The sequence below is a fragment of the Pieris brassicae genome, chromosome 8, assembly GCF_905147105.1.
Source record: "Pieris brassicae chromosome 8, ilPieBrab1.1, whole genome shotgun sequence".
In the NCBI taxonomy this organism is placed as follows: Eukaryota; Metazoa; Arthropoda; class Insecta; order Lepidoptera; family Pieridae; genus Pieris; species Pieris brassicae.
The window spans coordinates 3,672,590-3,695,630 of NC_059672.1; the positions used below are offsets into that span (position 1 = coordinate 3,672,590).

General features: G+C 33.7%; 3 protein-coding genes across 3 annotated transcripts; 2 read left to right on the top strand and 1 right to left on the bottom strand.

The window, feature by feature from the left end:
• Nucleotides 1–3,852: 3,852 nt before the first annotated feature.
• On the top strand, nt 3,853–6,199 carry LOC123713760 (ATP-dependent DNA helicase PIF1). Its single transcript, XM_045667591.1, has 3 exons — nt 3,853–4,730; nt 4,895–5,058; nt 5,169–6,199. The coding sequence occupies exons 1-3, from the start codon at nt 3,977–3,979 to the stop codon at nt 6,162–6,164; spliced, it is 1,914 nt and encodes a 637-aa protein (XP_045523547.1). The 5' UTR covers nt 3,853–3,976; the 3' UTR covers nt 6,165–6,199.
• A 1,940-nt stretch (nt 6,200–8,139) lies between these two features.
• On the bottom strand, nt 8,140–21,863 carry LOC123713000 (protein brunelleschi). Its single transcript, XM_045666453.1, has 17 exons — nt 21,354–21,863; nt 21,162–21,252; nt 20,856–21,089; nt 20,233–20,528; nt 19,255–19,431; nt 18,360–18,968; nt 17,570–17,734; nt 17,122–17,282; nt 15,727–15,961; nt 13,429–13,901; nt 12,754–13,043; nt 11,640–11,721; nt 10,445–10,566; nt 9,954–10,120; nt 9,543–9,737; nt 8,892–9,099; nt 8,140–8,452 (listed from the first exon to the last, which is right to left on the bottom strand). The coding sequence occupies exons 1-17, from the start codon at nt 21,541–21,543 to the stop codon at nt 8,233–8,235; spliced, it is 3,915 nt and encodes a 1,304-aa protein (XP_045522409.1). The 5' UTR covers nt 21,544–21,863; the 3' UTR covers nt 8,140–8,232.
• Nucleotides 21,864–22,027: 164 nt separating this feature from the next.
• Nucleotides 22,028–22,949, top strand: LOC123713001 (U6 snRNA-associated Sm-like protein LSm7). The gene is made up of 3 exons (XM_045666454.1): nt 22,028–22,182; nt 22,251–22,434; nt 22,746–22,949. Exons 1-3 carry the CDS (start codon nt 22,150–22,152, stop codon nt 22,880–22,882), a joined length of 354 nt encoding a protein of 117 aa, XP_045522410.1. The 5' UTR covers nt 22,028–22,149; the 3' UTR covers nt 22,883–22,949.
• Nucleotides 22,950–23,041: the final 92 nt, after the last annotated feature.

Here is a 23,041-nt window from a genome sequence, read left to right on the forward strand (position 1 = left end):
GGTAGTAGGTACGATTTTAACAAAGATCAGTACAATCATTTTTCATATGCTTACGATATAATGGAACCGGGATACATTATTGTATTATAAAATTGTGATATATAATTATTATAAAGAGTAATATAAAAGTTTAAAAGGGCCACCAATGATTTATATACGCTTCACGGTAATAAATAACCTCTATCATTGTGAAGCTAAAATTTTATTTCAGTAGGTACCTATTATATTTTATCGTAAAATATTTTACGTGGTACACAGTTATATGGATAATGGCGTATTTCTATTTACTGACAGTATGTTTATCTTTAGATGCTTTTACGGCCACCGATGAGTTATTAGCTGTCCGCCAAGTGACAGCTTGTCTCCGGACATGAAGCAAATTAAAACTTAAACATACTATTATTTTGTACGTCATGTACCTACTAGGTAGGAACTAATTTTTGTCAAACTTGCTAACGTAAAAATATATATTGGTTGCATATGACAAATTAGAAGATATAATAAATTCATACATATATATTTAGATAGCTTGGTTAACAAAATAAATGTTTTATTTATCGAAACGTCACGTGAAAACATTAACTGGCTGGTTTATTCGACGTCTTGGTATGCAAGCATCTCAGTTGTAGGCTGTCAATAGGCTCGAAATAAGAGCTCATGGTAGCCCCCAGATCGAGCTATAGTACTTCTGTGCTTGTGCGTGAGCTTCATATCCTATTTTTTCCATCATATAGTTGGATAGTATAATGTTTTGGTGACGAACAATGTTCCTTTTCCTTTCTTTTAATAACTTCATCCACGATGAATGGATATTTTGTATTGTCCTTATTAGGTAGATCTTGCATTAAGGGCATTCCGATAAGCTCCAGCGAATCCGTACGTGGGTAACACTGAAAATGTTTAGAAACATTGCTAATGAAAACTTTTTTTAATTTCAATTTTATAACAATTTTATAACCTAATGTAATATATTGCATTCATTTGTTTCTGTGAATTGGCGGAAAATCTAAAACTCTTGTTACACGTGAAAATGAACCTAACGCAAGAATTTTTTTTGTCAATGATTTATTATGACTTTCGTTGTTGGCTTACTCAACAACAAAGCTATAATAGGCTGCGATTAGCATTTCTTAATGAATCTCCATCTCGTGCCACTATTTACAATTGGTTTAACGAGTTTAAGCGTGGACGTAGCAATCTGATGATGATCCGCGTGAGGGACGTCCTTTAACGTCCTTTGTACCAGATGTATTCCCCATACTTTAACCGACGACCAGAAACACCTTTGCATGGACTGGTTAATATTTCACTATGGCAGGTGTCGAGATAATGAGTCATCCGCCATATAGTACTGACCTGGCACCCTGTGACTGAGAACCAAGGATGAAACAAGGAGTACGAACGAGCCCTGAAGAAGCGGTGAATGACTACGAAAAAGCCATAGAAGATACCCCTAAGGAAGAATGGGCCCAGTGGTTCTATCGAATGCGACGATGTGTAGAGAGGAACGGAGATTAACTTCGACAAACAATAAAAGTATTGTCAACTTTCAACATTAAGCCGTTTTTCATTTTCTAAACATTTTATGTGTTACTATGTATTAGAGTTATTCTGATGAAGGTAAACGACTTTATCAGTTTTTCCGATCGGAACGTGGTTGGCGGTAATTGGTTTCTAGTGAAGTTTATTACTTTCCAGTTAGAAGACTGATTTTTTAAAATTCCGTTTACAGTAGTCGATTAATCAGATTCAATTAAGATCACTTCTATTAGAAAAAAAATTCTAATAGAAGTAATGTTAAATTTTTTGTTTTACTTTTGATATCAACTTAAGTATAAAAGTAGACGTATTTTCTGAAGCCATAGCTTTCTAAGAATAGGAGCTATAATATGATGGTAACTAGCATACATCTAACTTAAAACATCTTCTTTAATGGCATTTCTTTTTTTATACTGACCCTACCAAAGTTGATATTCAGGCACAAAGGAGTGGCTAGCCACTAGAGTACTTAAGTAATCATACTTCGGGAATGGCATCCTGGTCCTCCAGGGGTAAATGGTGAAGGATGTACATACATGTACATCCTTCACCATTTACCCATTTAACACCCATTATAAGCTCAAGCACACACAGCTTCCTTTGCTAACAAAGAGACGGCAAATATTATACTGATATTTACTGTGAACTACAAAAGGTAAGTATATACGGTCCATACCAGACCATACGGTCTATACTTTTTGATAGTTGTATGTTTATTTATATACGGGGAGAAAAGGGGCAGAAGGCTCACCCAATATTAAGTAATAATATGGATACTCTTAGTACTACAGGGCTGGCTAGGGCGTAGCTGACGTTTTCACTATTGGGACGTTTTTTTCTTGAAAGTCCTTAAGACGTATTTATTCGGAAACACCTCGACAGGAAGCTCCATCGTGGAAAGAATATATATATATATATATATAAATATGTTTACTATATTTTTTGTATATATTTTTTTGCATCATCGTCAGATGACGAAACTCAGTAAACGTATTTTTCCGAACAATTCTGAACACAACCCAAGGACAATCTTGAAGGCCAAATCAGGCTTTCCTTTCAAATAACCGGGAAACTGAACGCGTTCGTTCGAGGAGTAGCGATAAAGATAAAGACAATCTTAGTCCGAGACTCTACGTAATAGAGTTTCAACTTCTGACAACAGTTTGTTTCCATACTGATCAACAGCTGCCTGTGAAATATCTGCACGGCCAGTGTCGTAGAGTAGAGTATCCCAGTCCTTTTTTGTATGTTACAGGAGGCAGGAGGCTCATCTGATGATCATGATGAACACTCACACTGACAGAAGGCTCGAAAGCTCAAAGGGCCCTACGTCGAATTGGTTCGGAAATCCTTCAGTGGGAGCTGGTTCCACATAGCGGTAGTGCACGGCAGAAATTACCTTAAGAAACGCTCAATTGTGGAACGACGGACGTCGAGGTGATACGGATGGTATTTTGTATTGTGTTGAATATGGTCAAATGGAAGGAGGTGGTACTGGTGAGCTCCCGTCTAGAGGTGAGCACAGTACTTCATGTGGGGCCGAATTGCAAGCGGTGGCCCGGGTTGAAGTTTCGTATCGCCTGGCTGAGCACACCAAGCTCCTTACAGCCTAACTGAGCTTTTCCTTCCAAATGACCGCGAAACTGAACGTCATTTGATATGTCAACGCCCAGTATCCCGATGATAGCAGAGGCTTTAAGTAGAGAAGAGTAGTGTGATCAAAAAGAGGTATAGTGACAAAGGGTGTTTTTTAGCGGAAATAACGCATAATATAATCAATGCGGATTGGAAATGAGCAGTTAATGTTTAAATTGTAACAATGGCTGGAGGCAGTTGTATATTTTTTTGGGAACTGGCTGCGGCTGGAAGTTTTGAAAGTAGCGCAAAATGCGACACCCGATCTAAGTCTTGCGCTATATACAAACTAACCTCTAGCGCGTCCCCCTCGCACTCAATTGCCTCAATTTAATCTATGTGAAAGGTATAACGACCACGGCGCAAGCCCTATAGAAAGCCCAGAAGCTGGTTGTTGATAAGGGTTTCCCTTATTTTGGAGAGTTCAGGAGGTTCTCCAAAATAATAGATTAATAGGGCTATTGGACGAAACTCGAAGGATGCCATCAGGCCCTCTCGACTTATGAATGTCATATTTAATTAGGTTAAGACTTTAGGGACAGTACCTTGCAAGGCAAAGTTATAAAAGGCGATGGAGTCGTTACGTCCCGACCCCGAAATAATGTATTCTATGGTATATAATCAAACTGTCGTAGACTCTAATTCTACGTGTCAATGTCATTCTGGATCAGTCGCTGCTTTCGGCGCGATAATTTCTATTTACATTTTAAAGCTGCGAATTATCTTAATTTGTAACAGAAATGAACGACTAAAGATATTTATATGAATTTTTCGGCTAATTAAGTCACAGTTTATACTAGCCATGGAGTCTGGTGATACCTTTTTAGCATGTGCGGCAACTGTTGAATGGATGACTCCTCAAGGCTCCATTATTAGAAAAATAACACTAAAGTCAGCATCGTTGCGAATAATAAGGAATGAATTTAGGGAAATGTTTATGGAAGTAAGCGGTGATAAGAATGCTGTGACCAGGTTACCTTTAAAAGGAATAAATGTATTTAAGAAATTTATGGCAGAAGGTAAAGCAAGCATAAAATTTCAAGAATCTGGGTGTACTGTGTTTATTTCTAATGCACCCCCAACAAACCTTGTTTCGTTTCTAAGGACTATATTTGTAAAAATGACTGGAGATAGAGAAAAAACTTTGAATACCACACCTTCGAAACAGACAGTGCGAGCTAAGTTATTAAGTGGTAGGTCACAAGCATTTGAAGAGATAAGTCCAGTCACAGTTGCTGATCTATGTAATGCCAAAAGTAAAATTAGTAAAGCAACCATAACAACTCCTTCTCCACCATCTAAAAAGCGAAAAAATGAAGATGTATGTAGAGGTCCAGCACCAAAAAAGTTGTATTCTCCATCTCCATTAACTACTGGAAGTAACTTAAATCCTGAACAACAAAGAGTCTTGGAGGCTTGCCTTAGTGGAAAAAACATTTTTTTTACGGGTTCTGCTGGAACTGGAAAGAGTTATTTATTAAAGAGAATAGTTGCTGCATTGCCTCCTGATGTAACTATGCCAACTGCATCTACCGGAGTTGCAGCTTGTCATATAGGTAGGTATTATAACCATTGATGAATTTCTGTTGATTATTATTTTGGTAGTATGATATACTGACAATTTAATGAATTAAAACATGTAATAAATTAAATTAATTAAGTACATGTTTGCATACATATATTATAAATAGTTTTAGTGTATAGAGTTTTCTGTTTTAAGGTGGTACTACTCTACATGCATTTGCTGGAATAGGTGATGGCAGTGGATCACTTGAAACCTTGTGTGATAAAGCACTGAAACTACCACTTGTAGCACAGAAGTGGAGGAAGTGCAAACATCTTATTATCGATGAAATTTCAATGGTAGATGGAACATACTTTGAGGTATAGTGTTGAATTAATGTAGATCATATTATAACATTTTATTTATTATTCTTTTATTTATCTTGATTGTTTAAATAATGTGAATACTAAATTTTTCATTTCTATTTTAGAAACTGGAAGCAGTGGCAAGATATGTTCGCAAGAATGATAAGCCATTTGGAGGCATCCAATTAATTTTATGTGGAGACTTTCTTCAGTTACCACCTGTAGTTGACAAAAGTAAGACTGCAAAGAGATTTTGTTTTCAAACTACATGTTGGGAAAAATGTATAGACTTATGTTTTGAATTAAAAGAAGTTCACAGACAGACTGATAAAGAGTTTATAACAATACTAAATAGTATAAGAATAGGTCGTGTAACAAATGAAATAAGTCAACGCCTAGTTAAAACAGCAACTCAAAAAATTGAGAGTGATGGAATCCTAGCTACTCGACTTTGTTCACATACCAATGATTCAAAAATGATTAACAATTCCAAATTACGTGACTTAGATGGTGAAGAGAAGATATATTCAGCTCAAGATAGTGACAATGCTAGTTCTTTACTCGATATGCAGACTATTGCACCTGCAAAATTAGTTTTGAAAATAGGAGCTCAAGTCATGTTATTAAAAAACATTAATGTTAATTCTGGATTAGTAAATGGTGCAAGGGGTGTGGTAGTTAGATTTGATGAGGGATTACCTGTTGTAAGATTCAAAAATAAAAAGGAATACACAGCCCGTACAGAACGTTGGTATGTAAAAAATTCAAATGGGTCTTTATACTGTAGAAAACAAGTTCCATTAAATTTAGCTTGGGCATTTTCTATACATAAGTCTCAAGGCCTTACTTTAGATTGTGTCGAGATGTCATTGTCAAAGATTTTTGAAGCTGGTCAAGCTTATGTCGCCTTAAGTAGAGCACAAAGTTTAGATACATTAAGAGTTCTTGATTTTGATTCCCGACATGTCTGGGCAGACACTAATGTCCTGGAATTTTACCAGAAATTTAGACGAAGGTTGCAACAGATGGAGTTAATACCACTAGGCAGACCTTTATCAGATAAGACGAATAAAAAAAGCAAACTAAGAGAAATTTTAGAAAAGCAATTAAGGAGAAAATAAATTTAGACTGATATTTTATTGTTTGAGTTAGTAATCATGTGACTAATTATTTATTTTTGTATGTGTTGAGATTTTAGAAAATAAAATTTAATTAGCAGTAAATTAAAATAAAGATTTTATTAAGTATTATTAATTTTATTTTGTAATACTTATTGCATTATGGCTTATCTTGATTCAATAGCTGTTAAGATTTCTATCTGTTCTTCAAGAGTTGAAAGTTTCTCCTGTAAGCACTTTACAATATATTTGTGTGTTTCAGAGTTAGAATCAGTGCTTCTCTTCTTATATTGCTGTACACTGTTTTGCAAAAGTTCAATCTGTTTCATATTTTGTAAATTAATTGCTTGTAATCTTTTATTTAAGTGTTCTTGTTTCTTAACAATAAGCCACAACTGAGCTTCGTTGGAAACTTCACCTCTAAATTTTACTTGGTCATTAATGATATTATCCAAATTTGATGGCTCCCTCAACTTTTTCATGGAACTCTGTATGTCTTGCAATATTTCAGTCTGAGACTTTTTGCCTAGCAGCCTTTCAATTCTACTCTTAGGAGAAAAGACCTAAAATATAATAACTACTTTAACAATTCTATATTTAAAATCAAACTTTTAAGGTTACAGATACTACACTTAAATATGGGATTATGTGAAAATTTCATCATCCTATACTATTTAAGTAGGCACTGTATGTATACATATGACATTATAAGGTCATACACACAATAACAAATATGAAGGTTGGGTCCTTTATATTGTTGTTATCGTGGCACAATCTAAACTGCATGTTCTGCCAAAAATAATGGCATGAAAATTTGTCTTAAAAGGTAGTTTTTATAAGAAATTACATATAAATTATACTATGAATCATATCATTATTCTTATGTTTCTTTCTCACTACATCATCACATTATTAAAATATATTATTATGTTATCAAATTAATATTAATTACAATGCTTAGCACAAATAATCATTGATAGAATATTTTTTTTCATAAGTAGTCTACTTTGATTTTTTTTGTATTCTGATTGTAAGTTGGATTTCTCACATTGAAGTACAGTCATAAAACAAGAAAGTGCCGTTTTGATACAGTTGTGCACTAGGTATAACATAATGTTGGATTACACATTTTCATTTGTTGCTAGTGTGTTTAATTGTAATTTACTTACTTTATGAATGGGTTGTTTTATGTTCGACGAGAATATTGTTGGGACTGCATTTGGTCTAAGTTTGCGTGAGGAATCAAAATACTTAGTTTCAAAATGTTTGGAGCAGATTCTGCTTTTACTCCAATCTAACTGGATACACTTATGTTTCAATGCGTTAAGCCATCTATTACGGATTTCGGAAGAAGTTGGACATCTGAAACGATAGTACCTTAATCTAGCAACGTTTCTAACTTTATGACCAACCAAATATTTTAGTTACTTACGGATGGAATGTAACCCCGGGAGGTTTGTTAAAAACTGATATTTTACAGCTTTGGACGGCGCACTGCGTACTCGTCATCTTTATGAATAATAATTAAAATAAGCTTTTAATTCAAATTAAAACGGAAAGCCAGGAAAATGATACCTGGATAACTAATTCCACAATTTACTTATTAGTAAGTAGTAAACATAACTAAGCACAGACTACAGTGTAACATTATATTTAGACATTTAAAAAACATTACTTGGTCAACAGACTATAACGAACATAATAAGTATAATAATTAACGAAATACAAACTTAGCCCTACAATGGCCATAGATAAGAAATCTATATTTTGCACCTATTTGCCCACCCATACATAAATAGTACATCACATATATTGTGATAAAAAATGTTTGTTAAATTAAAACTTCTTTAACTGGTATTATAATAACGCCTCATTTATTTACTTAATTCTAGACTATTTCACTTTACATAAAAACTACTAAAATTTAATATTATAAAATGTACATGAGCAGTTTCTACTGATTTTAATATGTATAGATATATAATTTGCATTGTAGTGAAACAATATAAGAATATTAAACACTTTCCAATATAAACAAATTTTAATATGAATAAATAACATTTAGCTTTAACTAATCTGTAACACTTATAGCTACAGGTGGTATAAATCTCCAGACATGACTTATTTCGCCTGCACATTGGTGAATTGACATATCTTTGATATTTGGGTCATCTGTCAAAGGTTCTGTCGTCGAACATTGTATGTCGATTTTAAATTCGCCAGGAGTCAGAAAGACTACTGTACACTCGTGATAGGCTTTTGCTGTTTCTTCCAACGTTGATAACACAATTCTGTAAAAAAAATGATATTGAAATAGAGTTAGTGACGGTTTTTCTTACAACTTTTCAATCCGTGGTCGTGTATACGAATTTAAAAAAATGTTTGATACTTTATTAAAAAAAGCTCTCTAATAATGCATAACAACTGCCTAGTTGTTTCAAGTGTTGTTAAGTGCCTACTTATTTCAAAGAAAATGAAACAGAAAAACACTTCCTAAAACTATTCCATAACTAGTGATAAATGAGAAAAGGGTTTTTTTTTGTAGAAAAAATTTTGATGTTGAATTTTTGACTCAATTCGAAAAAAGCTTAATATAATTATAACTCAAACTGGTTCTCTTTAGCACAAAGGGGTGAAAATTATCCCCAATAGTCAATCATTCATGAGTCAGTAAATGTTCAAAAAAACGAAGGTAAGAAAAGAACGTGTATTTACGTAATATTCACTTACTTATTATTTCCAGCAGTAGCAACTGAATTATCCAATTTGTAATTCATAACACCATTGTTATAATCTTGATAGAATTGCACAGACAAGCAAAGTTTGTGAAGGGGCCGTGACAAATGGTTTCCTATACAAACGCCCAGAGACAAACATTCGCCAGCGTTACAACTATATTCCTCTTGGGGCTTTATGCATTGATTGTTTATGCTCACTTCTAAAAAGACAAGAAACTGTAATACTAGCGGACCCAACCAGATATGATTTACAATACAAATATTAAAAAAATCATCCAATTGGAAATTAAATACATTCTCGAATCCATTAGTAAAAATATCATCGTTTCGATGATGTTTTCAACGGTCAGCCATTTAAGAAATTAATTAAAAACAGATTATATATATAAAGATAACACAATCGAATCCGGCTCGAAGGACTAGAATTAGAGAATTAGCACATTAGTCGTATATAAGTACAACAATGCAGTAACATTGGAAGGAAATTAAAAAGTTGTGTGTCAAAAATTCAAACCATTTGTACTCTATGGTCTTTAACACTTAAGAAAACTTATGCGATACGTTTATTCGTTTGAGGAGTTCCCAGAACTTATTACGGTTTATTGTGAAACTAATATTTTATTGCGTTTGAGTGTTTTCTTACCCCAGTTCAGCGGTGACATCCTTACAATATCCATCATAGCTTGGGATAACGTTATACCTTTTACTGAGGCTTTCCCATTTATATTGGAATGAACTAATTTCCACCTAAGATCCACTTTGTTAGTAATATGATCTGAACACATTAGTTCGAGGCTATTTGAACAGCTCGTACTTATAGATTTTGTATCTATTGTATCTGCAATTATAATTATAGTATCTGTGGCAATCAGTTCTACATTATTTCATCACCAAGTACAGAAAGTTATTGAACCGTACCGAAAGTATACAGTATACAACATATTTTGTCTAATGGATTTAATTCGGAACTAACTTTAAATAACTAAAATCATTGCTATGAGTGTAACAAAATTATATTTTGTTGTCTAGATTGAGGGTAGTTGAAAAAAAATACCGTCATTAGTCTTAGTTGTGACATTGAAAGGACACCGATCCAAGGGCACTGGTACTCTACACGACTCCTTGCCTTCGATCAGTATATTTTTATTATCTGTATACTGTAAATCCAATTCCTCAGAGGTCAAATTTGTTACATCCAGTACTAAGTAGAGCTGACTGGGTCTAGAATATATCAAAATATTTTTCACAATTTTAGTCGCATTTAGAACTACTTACTACTACTAACTTTAATAAATGTAAAAGATATTGTTGTTTATTATGTAAAATAATTATTACATTGTAAATTTCTTAAAAAGATTTTGAATTCTTTTGTAACGCCAAAATACAAGCCCCATAATTTTTATATATTACATTTCATACACAAAAGTTAATGGGTGCAGAAATGCGCACAAAATAAGAAAATTTTTGGCCCCAGATCATTTTCCCTAATTAAACTCAACCTTTTCCACACATTTTTCCTAGAAATCAAATCTATCAAAAACTAACATTTCTGCGGGTAGGACGTCCCAATGCGTTATAGACACGCTAGGCAATAGTTCTAAGTTGACTTGTAACGTCGATTGACGACAATATTCCGTTCCAACGCCTCCCGCGTATCTGAGTAATATCTGTAAAATATATATGCCTTTGAAAACTAAAACTAAATCAGGCTAATTGCACCGTTATATCTATACGTCTCTATCACAGCGTAAACACAGTATGAGGGAAAGAGACGAAACTACTTTAGCTAAACGTGCAACAAATCTTTGATGAAATAGAGAGGTCCCGTAATTCTAATAATAAGGATGTTTTGTTACATTTTCTAAAGCGAGAGAGATAAGGACAAAATATTGGCCAATTTGGGGACTTTTAGTAAAATATCCAGTAATTTCTATACGCAAATAAATGTTTCACATATTTTTATAGAATAAGGCAAACAGGCCGGCGGCTCACCTAAAGTGATACTGACTTATAATGGCAGAAGGTCTGCGAGTGCGTTGTCGTCCTTTTAAGATTTGGTACGCTCTATGGTAAATGCGGAAGATGCAAAGATACGACATAAATATTTTACTTCGAACGAGATTTCTTTGGTACTTAGAGCTTAAAAAGTGCTTTGAGTGTCCATGGGCGGCGGTATCACTTAACATCAGGTGAGCCAACTGCCGGTTTGACTCCAGTTCTAAAAAAAAACGCTTCGTTACGTAACGCGTTACGACGCTACACTGCCTAGCTACCCGCAGCGCTAGTGGTATTTCGGACAGACGCTTTCCCCCTTACTCAGTGTTTAGTGTGCGTTAGACATTTGTCAGCATAATTCTAATGAAAAAAATTTATTTAAGAATTGTAACTAAGTATAAAATATATTATATAAACAATAAATAACTTATATTTTTATAGAACAAGGATAATTATATTAATATACTTAAAATTTAAGTTATCTCAAGTTAAACAAACTAAAGTTAGTTGAACTATTTAATATTGAAATATTATATATGTTTACGTTTGTCGGTTCAACGCACACATTTTTATTATTTACTGTCGTTTATACTGATTGATCGCCAACTAATTTAACGATTTTAATCTAATTTGGCAATTTTAATGCTTTTTTGTAGTTTTTTTCACTGTTTATGATATTAAACGGATCTCTACATTATCTATTTCAACAATGTATGTATTCAACAGAGTATGATATCTGTAATACCTGTGTTTCAATTTGTCGTCCCCGCGAAGGAGGCATCACTGACAAAGGCGCAGACCAACTAGTTGTTTGGGAATTTGTTGATCTGAAATATATTTTACACATTTTAGACATATTTTATACATATAACATCTGTGTTTCGTTCCCCATCCACTATATATAAATCTCCTGTCACGATGTTTGTCCGCGATGGACTCCTAAAGTACTTAACCGATTTTAAATTAAATTGGCACACCGTGAGCAGCAACTTAGCAACTTAAGAGCAACTTAAGAGGTAGGATAGCTTAGATCTTTAATTATAGCCGCAATTTTATTTTATTGCAAATTATTTGTCTATAATTAAGTGACAGTCACAATTATCTGTCAACTCCAAAATATTCTAAAAGATGTCGATACTTTTCGACTGGATTGAGTAAGTAATCAATAGATGGCACTGCTATGGTAAACCGACAAACGTGTCATATAAGCTACAATTCAATATCATGATTACCACGTGTTATTGAGGCTAAAGTATAAATTAAATTTATTTTGTAGTAAACTAAATACCGCGAAATTCAATTACTGCTACTTTTTAAATTGTTGGTGTTAGCATAGCCAACCACGTGTTACTTAGACCGAGGTGTAATCAAATTCAAATCATAGTGACGATAACACAGTGAAATTATTCTTTCGTGTCACGGTATTAAGGCTAACTAAAACCAAATTAAGGAGAAACGAAGTTCGCGGGGCCAGCTAGTATTATATAAAAATATACGTTTTCCCAATGCTACCTCGTATTAAAATATATCAGTATTTACCGAATTTTGATTTTAAGTCTGACTGACTCCAGGACGTCAAAAATTTATGTGGACTTTGACTTACGGCAGTCATAGAAAAAATCATTTCTGAATCTTAACTAATAATAAAATTTCGTTGCTATGACAACGCGTAACAAATCAATTAATTACAGATTTCATGAAATCATATTATTTACATAATAATTTAGCGTGTCTCATTTATATTATATCATAGATACGTACAAACTCGCGCCTGGCTGACGTTAATGGTCCTTCGAGCCGGATAACAATCAGTGAGGTATGTAATATGTATACATATGAACGTAGATACATAAACTTACCTAAAACTTCCCGAAGTCCTATTAATGAGGCCACTACTCAAACTATTCTGTTGATTTGAACTTTGAGTTGGAAGCGAAGCATGTGGAACAGGAGATCCAACTCTCGATGGATAGTTTGACGTCAAACTATTGGGGAATAAATCACAGCCACCTAAATCCAAAAAGTCTGCTTCTCCGTACAATTTCATCATAATTGTGGCGACTGCGTTGGGTTTTATCGGCAATTGGGATTGGACATCATCGTTTGACCATTGGAATACTTTTGACTGTAATTGACTGTCCATATTTGACTAAAAAATATTTATCATCAATAGAAAAAGTGTCGGCATAATTTAAAATGTGATCAATGAAAACTTTGTGATCAGTTACGTTTCATACTAAGTTCCTGTTAAAATTCACACAAATTTAAGTTAACTAACGGTAAATATTGAATTTAAACAGATGGATTACAGAATAAATAGTTTTCGCTTAGACTTAAAATATTTAGATACACAAAATTGATTTAAAGTACTTTTTTCAATAAAACAAAATTACACATCCATCTGTCAAATGATTTCTTTTTTATTAAGTTTATGGCCTGGTATCCTGTCAAATGATAAGATTATAATATAGACAAAATAGAACAGTTAACCTAGTAACTAATTTTATGTTTAATTATTTTAAAATCAAACAAACCTGAAGAGAAATATCCAAGTACTCAATCGGGACACTGCTCGTGTTAGTTATTTTGATGGTGCATTCCGTGCTCTCTCCATTGTACAACGATAAATTGGTGACACTCCCGCATGACTCAATTCCCGAGATGAGTTCAGTCTCAATTGTGATTGTCGGCAATTTTGGGATAACATCGAGGCTAAATGACGACGGAAATTTATTCGGTAAAGGCATATTCTTAAGCCGGCAATTAGATTTCACTCCCAATGTATGGGTGGAATATCCCAGAATTTGTAACTCCCCCACCTCTTTTGGGGTGCCGTGGAGATTGACTGTCGTTGGGGAGTCTGGTGGTAGTATGATCGTCTCCGGGATCGACTCGAATACCACACCAGAGGTCAACAGACGCATATTTGACACTTTTAACTCAAATGGTAGTGGGTTTGTTAGTTTCATTTGGACCTCGCATATGTCGTCCTCAACCCAGAGGTACTCTGTAAAGTTTCACAGTAATAAAAGCTGTAACCGAAATTCGTTCGATCTAATTATAAAAATTAGTGTATCATATATAAACTTGGAGCTCGTGGTGCGCATTATCACCTGTTCATACGGCGATGGAAGCCGGCATCATCTACAAGCTTTTAATATAAAAAAATGATCAAAGTAACATCAGTTTGAGGCGAAGACAAGATAGCTTTGCACTGGATTTTTATGAGATATAGATAGAACGGATGTTTGATGGCAACAAACTGGACACATATGTGGATAAAGGATCGAGTGTAACTTGTAAGTTATGATGAGTACTGTATTTCAGAGCTGTGTTTGCCTAGTGACTTCAGCGTTTGACTTTTATCCTAAAGGTCCTAGGTTCAATCCCGGCAGTGCTCCAATGGACTTTCTTTCTATGTGCACATTTAACATTCGAACGGCGAAGGAAAATACCGTGATCAAATCGCTTCCATCGTAAGGGAATTCGAAAAGACTGATCTGAAAGGCTGATAGAATAATAAATTATCAAACAGATACAGAAATCCTAGGCCCAGACCTGAAAAGGCTGTAGCGCCACTGATTAATATATTTTATAAAGGTCGGCAACGCACTCGCGAACCCTCTGGCATTGAGTGTCCATGGGCGGCGGTATAACATAACATCAGGTGAGCCTCCAGGTGAAATCCATATGACATAAGTTTACATAAAAAAAACTTGTGTGCAATTCACACGTGGTAGAAGTGAAACCTTCAAAAAGTTTTTATAATTAATAATATGTAAATTAGCCTATCTAACTGAAGAATTAGACTTTACTTAAAATAAAAATAATGAAAGTTTGGTATTCGATGAAATGAAAAAGCGACAGTAGAAAGTGAAAATTAAGTAAATTTTTAATTAAGTGTAGAAAGAAGTTTTCACTTCAAAAAGTTTCTATAATTAATGATACGTAAATAAAAATGATAAATTTAAACTAATTATATAATAGAACTTATCGGCATACTTATTGAATTTAATCCACATCGATGTTTTTTTAATTCCGAAAATGATCAAATACACGCTAATTAAAAATTTATACACTGTATAATGCTTCCTATCTCATTTACTCCCACGTTAAATCTTATGAATTCATGTGTCTGTCTCTTTTCACTGTCGTATTTGAAATAACAACGATTCTAAAGGAGCTTCCCTTCAAAAACAGTATAAGACCAATTTATCAAGTGAGGTTTATTTATTAATGTTTACCACATCATACATCGCACTTAATCTACTTCATATTTTATAAAATCTTTTCTAAAATGTATGACAATTGAAATAAACATAAGTGTTTCAAAAATACAATTAAAACTATATGTCTTGTATTTTTATAAAAAAAAATCATCAGCTAAAAACAGCGAATTAGGTTCGAGATAGGCACCTAACTATGCTTTCTCTAAAACCGATCAGCCCACTATATCTATATATATCCAGCTCCAGATAAGCACTATTCATTCCGTTAAAATCACGAATAAGTCGAAAGAGAGGTGCTTGGACTCCTAGGTTGGTTTTTGTAGGAAGAATTTGGAAGATATTTCTGATTTTAGACCTAGGGAATGAGTACGGGACGACAATTTTAATATCTTGTAAGAGGTCACTGCTCTGTATATGATTATTTAGCAGTTTATATAAGAAGGTACCAACAGTTAAAGTTCTCCGATCATACAGTGAGGTTTCATGAAGGTCCGGAAAAATATTATATATTATATATTTTTCCGGACAAAGCCATGGAAGGACCAAAAAATTTTCTACTTACATAACTTTAGATGAAATATATAGCGGAATAAATTCACTTACCCATCTTCCCCTCATCCTTCTTAGTCCGCTCCAAGCTTCCAAAATGTATCGGTGTGAATATAAAAGGTCCCTGTTGGGGCTTAGATTTGATGAGATGTGGCATGCGAGGAGGTGGTAATGGCCGCGGCGTGAAATGGGAACAATGGGGCACGTGGGTCAGATTTGCTGGTGGTATGACTTCGCCGGTCTCTAGTACCAACGGAACGGGTCCACCCTCGCATTGGGCGGAAAGTGCCTGAAATTATGAAAATAATATAGGAATTACTTTAACATGGCAAGATTTGTTCTAGTTTGTTTTAACAATTTCAATGAACGACACGTAAGAACGTTGTACCAGAAATGAAGATAGACATGTGTGCGTGTTCTAGTGTACATACGTAAGAAGTGAAACTTCTTTATAACCTTATTTATCGAAAAATGATCTACTATATGCAACTTTATAGAAATTAGTTAAATAAGATTAACTTTAACAAAAGGCTTTTATTATCATAGACATGAATACAATTAATTAATTTTACCGTATTACGACTAAGATTATTACAGAATTTCAATAATTGTAATTTAATTATTACTACGATTGTAATCGTTATTATTCGATTCTCTTCGAATCGACCGTGGTAGGGACAAGAAAAGATGACTCGTAACCGAAAAATGTGACAGTAAATGTTTTCCAACGCTGATAAAGAAGTTGCACTTCAACAATTAACGCTTATGACGTTTTAGAAGATTAGTTCCATCTGTCAGTGTGTGTGCAGTAGCGCCGCTGTCAAATTTTGGAATTGCGTAGTACGCAAAATTAAGAATGCAAGATATTGAAGTTGGTAGAGTAAGCTGGCTGGTAAGTGTTTGAAAAAAGTATTTCCCGATGTTTTTATTAGTCTTTTTTTGTATAGAAACCGATAATTATTTCTAAATAATCCATAGACCTGACATGTCATCAGATTCTGGTCTGTAGAATTTTTTGCGTGCCGCTACGTCATCAAAACTCTCTATCGGTAAAGTTACAAATATATTTGATACAGTTTCAACCACAAAAAGCGGTCGTGCGTTTAGCAGTTTTTATATAAACACATATTATTTAATTTCTATCCTTACATCAAACTATTTTTTTTATAAAAACTGGCAGTAGACTCACCAGATGTTAAGTGATACATACACTCCCAATTTAAGAGCTGGTACGCTCTTTTCTTCAAGGATCCAATTCGAATTCATTTCATTTAAAACTTAAAAGGCGGAAACGCACTTGCGATCCCTTTGGCAATGTGAGTGTCTATGTGCGAAGATATAACTAAACACCAGGTGAGCCTCGAGCCCGTATGTTATAAAATTTTTTTTTTTCAGAAACATTGTACAGTTGCGTTGTTTAAATAAAACTTTCGCATTTATATTAAATACCTGAAGCTGTATAGCGAGATCTCTCTGCTCGTGTTTCCCGAGATGCGGCCACATGGCCTGCAGCAGGAACGTCATATGCCGTGTCGCAAGTGCTGGGTGCACCATACGTTTCGCTGCTACCACTACTTCTTGCAATAACTGGATTTGAAGAACGGGCCAGCCTACGGGAAGGTTTTCTATTTTACAAGCTAAGTTTATACTTATGTCCAAAACGATTTGATATATTCGAGTCTTGGTTCCTTCGAGTCGAGTTTTACTTAGACACTGGTAATATATAATTATATTAAGATTATAATATACAAAGCACAAAGTACAAAATTAATTAACAGAGAAATAATGAATGAAAAGTAAATTTGTAGTCAAATAATTTTACTCATTAAATATTGTAATCTAAAACTGAAGGAATATTCGAACTAAGCCAATAGACATTATAATATCGTTAACATACCAACTTGATGCTGCACAGCATAACCGGGATCCAGGCTAAGTCGATGTCCAGGGAAACTGTGCAGCATGAGGTAGTAGCAGCGTCTCCAATCCGGGTTTGGGTTATTAGCGCTCACGTGACGAGTTGCCGCTAATCGTTGGCAAAACGCCGCCTTGCGAAGAAAACCTGGAATAAATTAATCATGAAACTGTATATTTCGAAGTACTGTATACCTAATACCAAACCCCTTTAGTTCGGAGTGCAAATTGATCGTTGGCAAAGCTTAAAAATGCCTGTTAACGTTTTAGCGAATAGATCTACCTAATATTTGTAAGTGTACGCAAGTACGTACACGTGTTCGTTGTCACATACGTTAAAATTGGAATATCTCTTTGATTATTCATCAAATTGTTATATATTTTCTTAGTGAATTGGAATTTCGAATTACGTTTTTAAACAATGTCATTATGACGCCTTTGATGTTATTCAAATTGATTTATCCAGAATAAAACCAAACAGACTTTTACAGTTTTAAATGGTAGTAGTCGTTTATATGAAACGTTAAAATGGTCACAGTATAGCTAAAATACATCAGACCCTTTCCAAACATAAACAGAATTGAAAAAAAGAAACGAAATATATTTTAAAGGAGTGAATTGAATTAAATTATTGTGTTTTTAATTTTCGGTCCTCTTAATGATACATTTAATAAAATTGGATTGCTTTTTTTAATTTAACATTTTAACACAAGAAGTTAAAAACCGTCTGAAAATATAACGCATGGAAATAATACAGACGATAATAAACTTACCAATTTCCTTGTAAAGCTCGGCCAATGTGTCAAATCGCTGTATCTTCTCCTGTTCACTCAACGTCAAATTAATGAACATGACATTTTGCAGAAACCCAGACGCGATCAGACTATTATTCTGTTCCACCGCTATTCTGGCAGCTTTGAAGCATGCTTCCGTCTCAATGATACCAGCGTTTTGATATTTACTGTAGTGGATTATTGCTTTACGATATCTCTCTGCTATATCTTCCCCGCTCAGAAGGTGCTGGCTTTGTAAATGAGGCTGTCTTGGTATCGAAGGCAAGTCCGGTGTGAGGTAAGATCGTTGGCTCTGATATTCAATGTCGCTGGACAGAGACTCGGTATCAGCATTCTCCGATTCCGACTGCCGCGATGATGTCTCCATGCTGTCCGATGACGACGGAGTCAGCTCGCTCGGTGGATTGACCGGACTGGATACTTTGAGCGGGGAATTTGGTTTGAATTTTCTAAACGGATCGCTTGGTTGGTAGAGTGAGAGCGATTTTAATTTGAGTGGAGAGTTTTCTTGAAGACTTGCGTTGCGTTGTAACGGTGTTGAGTTTCGAAGGTTTGGATAAATCAGAATTGCAGAGGCAGCGCAGTGACCTGTAATAGACAATAGGCTTATGGCTTATTTTTTTTTTTCACAGAGTATGCAAAATGTCTACTAGACCAATCGGACGCAAAAATTGCTTTTATACTTTGGAGATTATAAGTGACATCAAATAAAAAAAAAAATTTTTTTTTTATTTACTAAAATCGATTTTATTAACTTTTAATACTTTTGAAAAATCCTCCTTGAATTTCACAGTTTTTCTTTCAGAATATTTCATGTAACATTTATCATTTTCTAATGTGTAACGAATGTCGTTTTAATGTATAGTAAAAGTACCTTCTTTGGCAGCGGCAAGCCATAGCCAGTCATTAACTGATTTCAGAATTTCAGCTGAGGAATGGTATAAAGTCAATGACTCTCCCACAAGACCAGCTTGTAGGGTCAAATCTGCAAGGTTTTTTGTCACCCTCCCCATACATCTCTTTTTATTATTGCGTGATTCCATATCGAGACCTGAAATATACCGGTTTTTCTATTTAGTTATGGAGTTAAATAAAAACATTATAATTTTCTTGGCAATCATTTTTGAAAGAACATATTTGTCGCAGATTCAACGCGATTAATAATTGCAAAATTGGTGTTATTACCGTAACATTATGCCTTAATATTTAAACACAGTCAGTGCGTACGTCCGTCCGTGCGTGGTGTTACCATTCTAATAAAACGAATGGCATTGCTTGATGTTGCCATTCTAATAAAACGAATGGCATCGTCTTCGTTTATTAGATCGAGACCTAGGTTCATAATCAAATCTTATCTCAAGTCGTAATCTCATAGTGAAAGCTGTCAAATATGTCGAGCTTCATACAGAAAAATGCTTTGACAGCTCTTGCATTAAATTTAAGTGTGATTGATGGTCTAGAATCTGAGCTTTAGAGGCTGGGCTTTGGAGTATGAATGATTTATGTCAAAATCCAATAAAGTCAAAATAACTATGCATTTAGATAAACAAGTGCACTTATGACTGTCAGAAAAGAAGTTAAATTAATTGTAAATTTACATTTACTACCACTTCGCAAGTCAAGCAGGCAAGAAATAAGTTCTTGATATACTTGTTTACCAACTTTAAATTGAAATAAAATGAATCTACTGCGATGACAGAAAATCCTATAAGATGAAGATCACATGCTTAAGTCAACTCGGATGTTTGACAATATGATAAATATTTATAAAAATTGTATATAGCACAATCAAACCAAACGGATATTTCTGTAATTCATATTATAAAATATCTGATAGAAATTATAAACATACCAACAAAGTCACGCTTTTCAAATGGCGCTAATAATAAAGACACCTTTTCCAATTTCTCTTTAGACCTTTCTAATCTCTTAGATTCAACAACCCAAAACAAGGAATTAATCAAATCTGCAACGTGTTGCTCCAAGTCAAGTACTGGATCATTTTCCCCATAAAACATAGCATGGGTTTTAAAATTGGATGGTGTTGTAAAGTTTTCTTCTGGCAAAGAGTAGGAGGCTGATGATGAAGATCTCGGAAAGCTGTCTGTTGATGATAAGCTATCTATTTGCTCACTTGGTAATGAGATTCTGAAAATATAAAATAATCTTATAACATTATTATTGTTTTTATTTAATTATAATTTTTTATATAGTAATTTGTCACAATATATTAAAACAGCTAATACAAGACTTAGACAATTGAATAAAAAATTTAAAGATTAGATTTTAACTGTTTTTACAATAAGACTAACTGTTATTATTATACATTTTAAAACCTAAATAACAGTTACTTGATCAGAAAGACAAGGCTTTAACTATCAAGTGTTTTATTATTATTTAGTTTCTAATGTTTTATGGATGTAACTGGAAAATCCTTGTCGGTCAGTCTAATGTCTTTAGCAATATCTCACTCACTTATCACTGAAGGTTAATTTTTCTTTGGCAACTTTATCATCATCTAAACCAACACTGTATGTTTCTGGTTCTTGTTCTGGTTTTTTTAAATTACTTCCAGGACCAAACATAAAAGCTCTGGAGTCATATAAGGTGTTTGTATATTTCACTTTAAGTGATTCATGAACTCTGCATACTTCATTTAGCTCAACCTGGTTTGTAAATTTACTTATTGATATCAGTCCAAGTAGACGTCTGAAATTTGATATTATTTATTAAATAAAAGTTTCATAAAAGTTATTTCTGTGTATAACTATGAAATTTTACCTATGAGTTTGAAAATCACCCCAATCATTGTTTTCAACTGGATAATCTCGCACATATCTAACCCAAATATCCCTCACTTGTCCATTTGAATCTGAAATGTATACAATGCATATAATGGCAAACAAAACATTAATTGAAAACAAAAACACAGTATCATAAAATAAAAGTTGTATGATCAATTATTTTTTATACCTGTAACTTTGATGTTGTTTATTTTCTGTATACGCTCCCATAGTTTATTAAAATTTTTGAGAACACCCCCAATACCTCTGACCAGCACCAAAAGGCATGCATGGTGCTGTGTCTCCTGTGTGTAGTCCGGGTGCGACATCACCGACTCCCCGGGCGCGTGCGATAATATATAGCTTACCGATGAGCGCATTGAAATTGTTAGAACAATCGACGTTCCACTACTTTTAACAGGGAGGCCATTTAAAAAATTTCACCTTATACGGAATTTTTAACAACGGTAAAAAGTAGTAGATTAGTACAAAATGATATCTGTATCAAACACTAGTAACGAGTAATATATTTTACCAATTATGGTGACAAATTAATAACGTAACATTTTTGGGACCATTATAAAATTGTGTTGTTATTGTTTTATCCTGTTTTTTTATGAATCAAAGCAGATTTGAGGTGTCTACTTTTACTTGACATCTCATAACTCATTAATTGACATTACAATATTGAAAAACTTTTGTCAAATAGGGATCCATCACAATAAACATATTTTGATCACATAATTCATATCATTTATTCTGTTACTGTTATTTCCTTATGGTTTTTTTTAAATCAAATAATATAATTAAGAATAAACTTTTTTAGAACTTCAAATAACGAAAGTTCTTTGACTTTGTTGTCAAATGCTGTTAATTGTCAAGTCTAAGATGCATTTGCGGTAAACCAAATAATAACCTTAAAATTTTGTTTATGTTTTTCTAAAAAGACAAATAGAAATTTAACGCTAGATACTTTATACACTAATATGGCGTCAAAGGATGGCAATGAAAAGACTAAGGTATAAACCATCTTGTAAAGGTTTCTGCTAATTTTGAAATATGTTTAATTTTTTATTATTTACTTCAGGGTCCACAAGGTGCTGGAGATAATAAGGAGAAGCGTCGAAAAGAGTCTATTTTAGACTTAAGTAAATATTTAGAGAAGAGCATTAGGGTTAAATTTGCTGGGGGAAGAGAAGCAGCTGGAATCTTGAAAGGCTATGATCCATTATTGAACCTAGTGTTAGACAATACTACAGAATACTTAAGAGGTGAGTGCAGTAATATGCATTAATATTACTTGGAATAACTTATATCATGTTGATGGGTTATTGGAAACATAGTGTCAGTATCTTACTTTAATATAATTATTTCATCATGTAAATGTTCTTAACTTCTTAGTTAATCTACTCAATAAGTTTACACCTACTTTATAAGTGAGGTGAGATATTTGTTTAAAATGTAATAATGTATTACAAACTCTCTTAAAAGTCAATAAGCTTACAAAGTGTTTTATTTTTTTCCATTAAAGATTTACTCTTTTTAAATACAAAAAAATTAACAACACACTTTTTATTTTCAGATCCTGATGACCCCTACAAATTACTTGATGATACCAGAGCACTAGGACTTGTGGTGTGTCGTGGTACATCTGTTGTTTTAATATGTCCTATGGAAGGCATGGAGGCAATACCCAATCCTTTCATAGCTCAGGAGTAATGTTTATTTATAGTATTAAGTAAATTTTTATTTAAGTTCTCAAATAAAAGGCATTTTTCATACATTTTCTATGTTTATCTATTTGATGTTGCATTAAGCATGACCTATATAATTCCAAATTTTTAATAATATATCTTTTTAAAATATAATATATCTTTT

Bases quoted from the DNA above. Each gene is read 5' to 3' on its own strand.
- LOC123713760 (XM_045667591.1), top strand. From the start codon at position 3,977: ATGGAGTCTGGTGATACCTTTTTAGCATGTGCGGCAACTGTTGAATGG. The intron at 4,731-4,894 runs GTAGGTATTATA...TTCTGTTTTAAG, and splicing joins AGTTGCAGCTTGTCATATAG to GTGGTACTACTCTACATGCA. The intron at 5,059-5,168 runs GTATAGTGTTGA...TTTCTATTTTAG, and splicing joins TAGATGGAACATACTTTGAG to AAACTGGAAGCAGTGGCAAG.
- LOC123713000 (XM_045666453.1), bottom strand. From the start codon at position 21,543: ATGCGCTCATCGGTAAGCTATATATTATCGCACGCGCCCGGGGAGTCG. The intron at 21,090-21,161 runs GTAAAATTTCAT...ATCAAATTTCAG, and splicing joins GGTGATTTTCAAACTCATAG to ACGTCTACTTGGACTGATAT. The intron at 20,529-20,855 runs GTGAGTGAGATA...TTATATTTTCAG, and splicing joins AAATTAACCTTCAGTGATAA to AATCTCATTACCAAGTGAGC.
- LOC123713001 (XM_045666454.1), top strand. From the start codon at position 22,150: ATGGCGTCAAAGGATGGCAATGAAAAGACTAAG. The intron at 22,183-22,250 runs GTATAAACCATC...TATTTACTTCAG, and splicing joins ATGGCAATGAAAAGACTAAG to GGTCCACAAGGTGCTGGAGA. The intron at 22,435-22,745 runs GTGAGTGCAGTA...TTTTATTTTCAG, and splicing joins TACTACAGAATACTTAAGAG to ATCCTGATGACCCCTACAAA.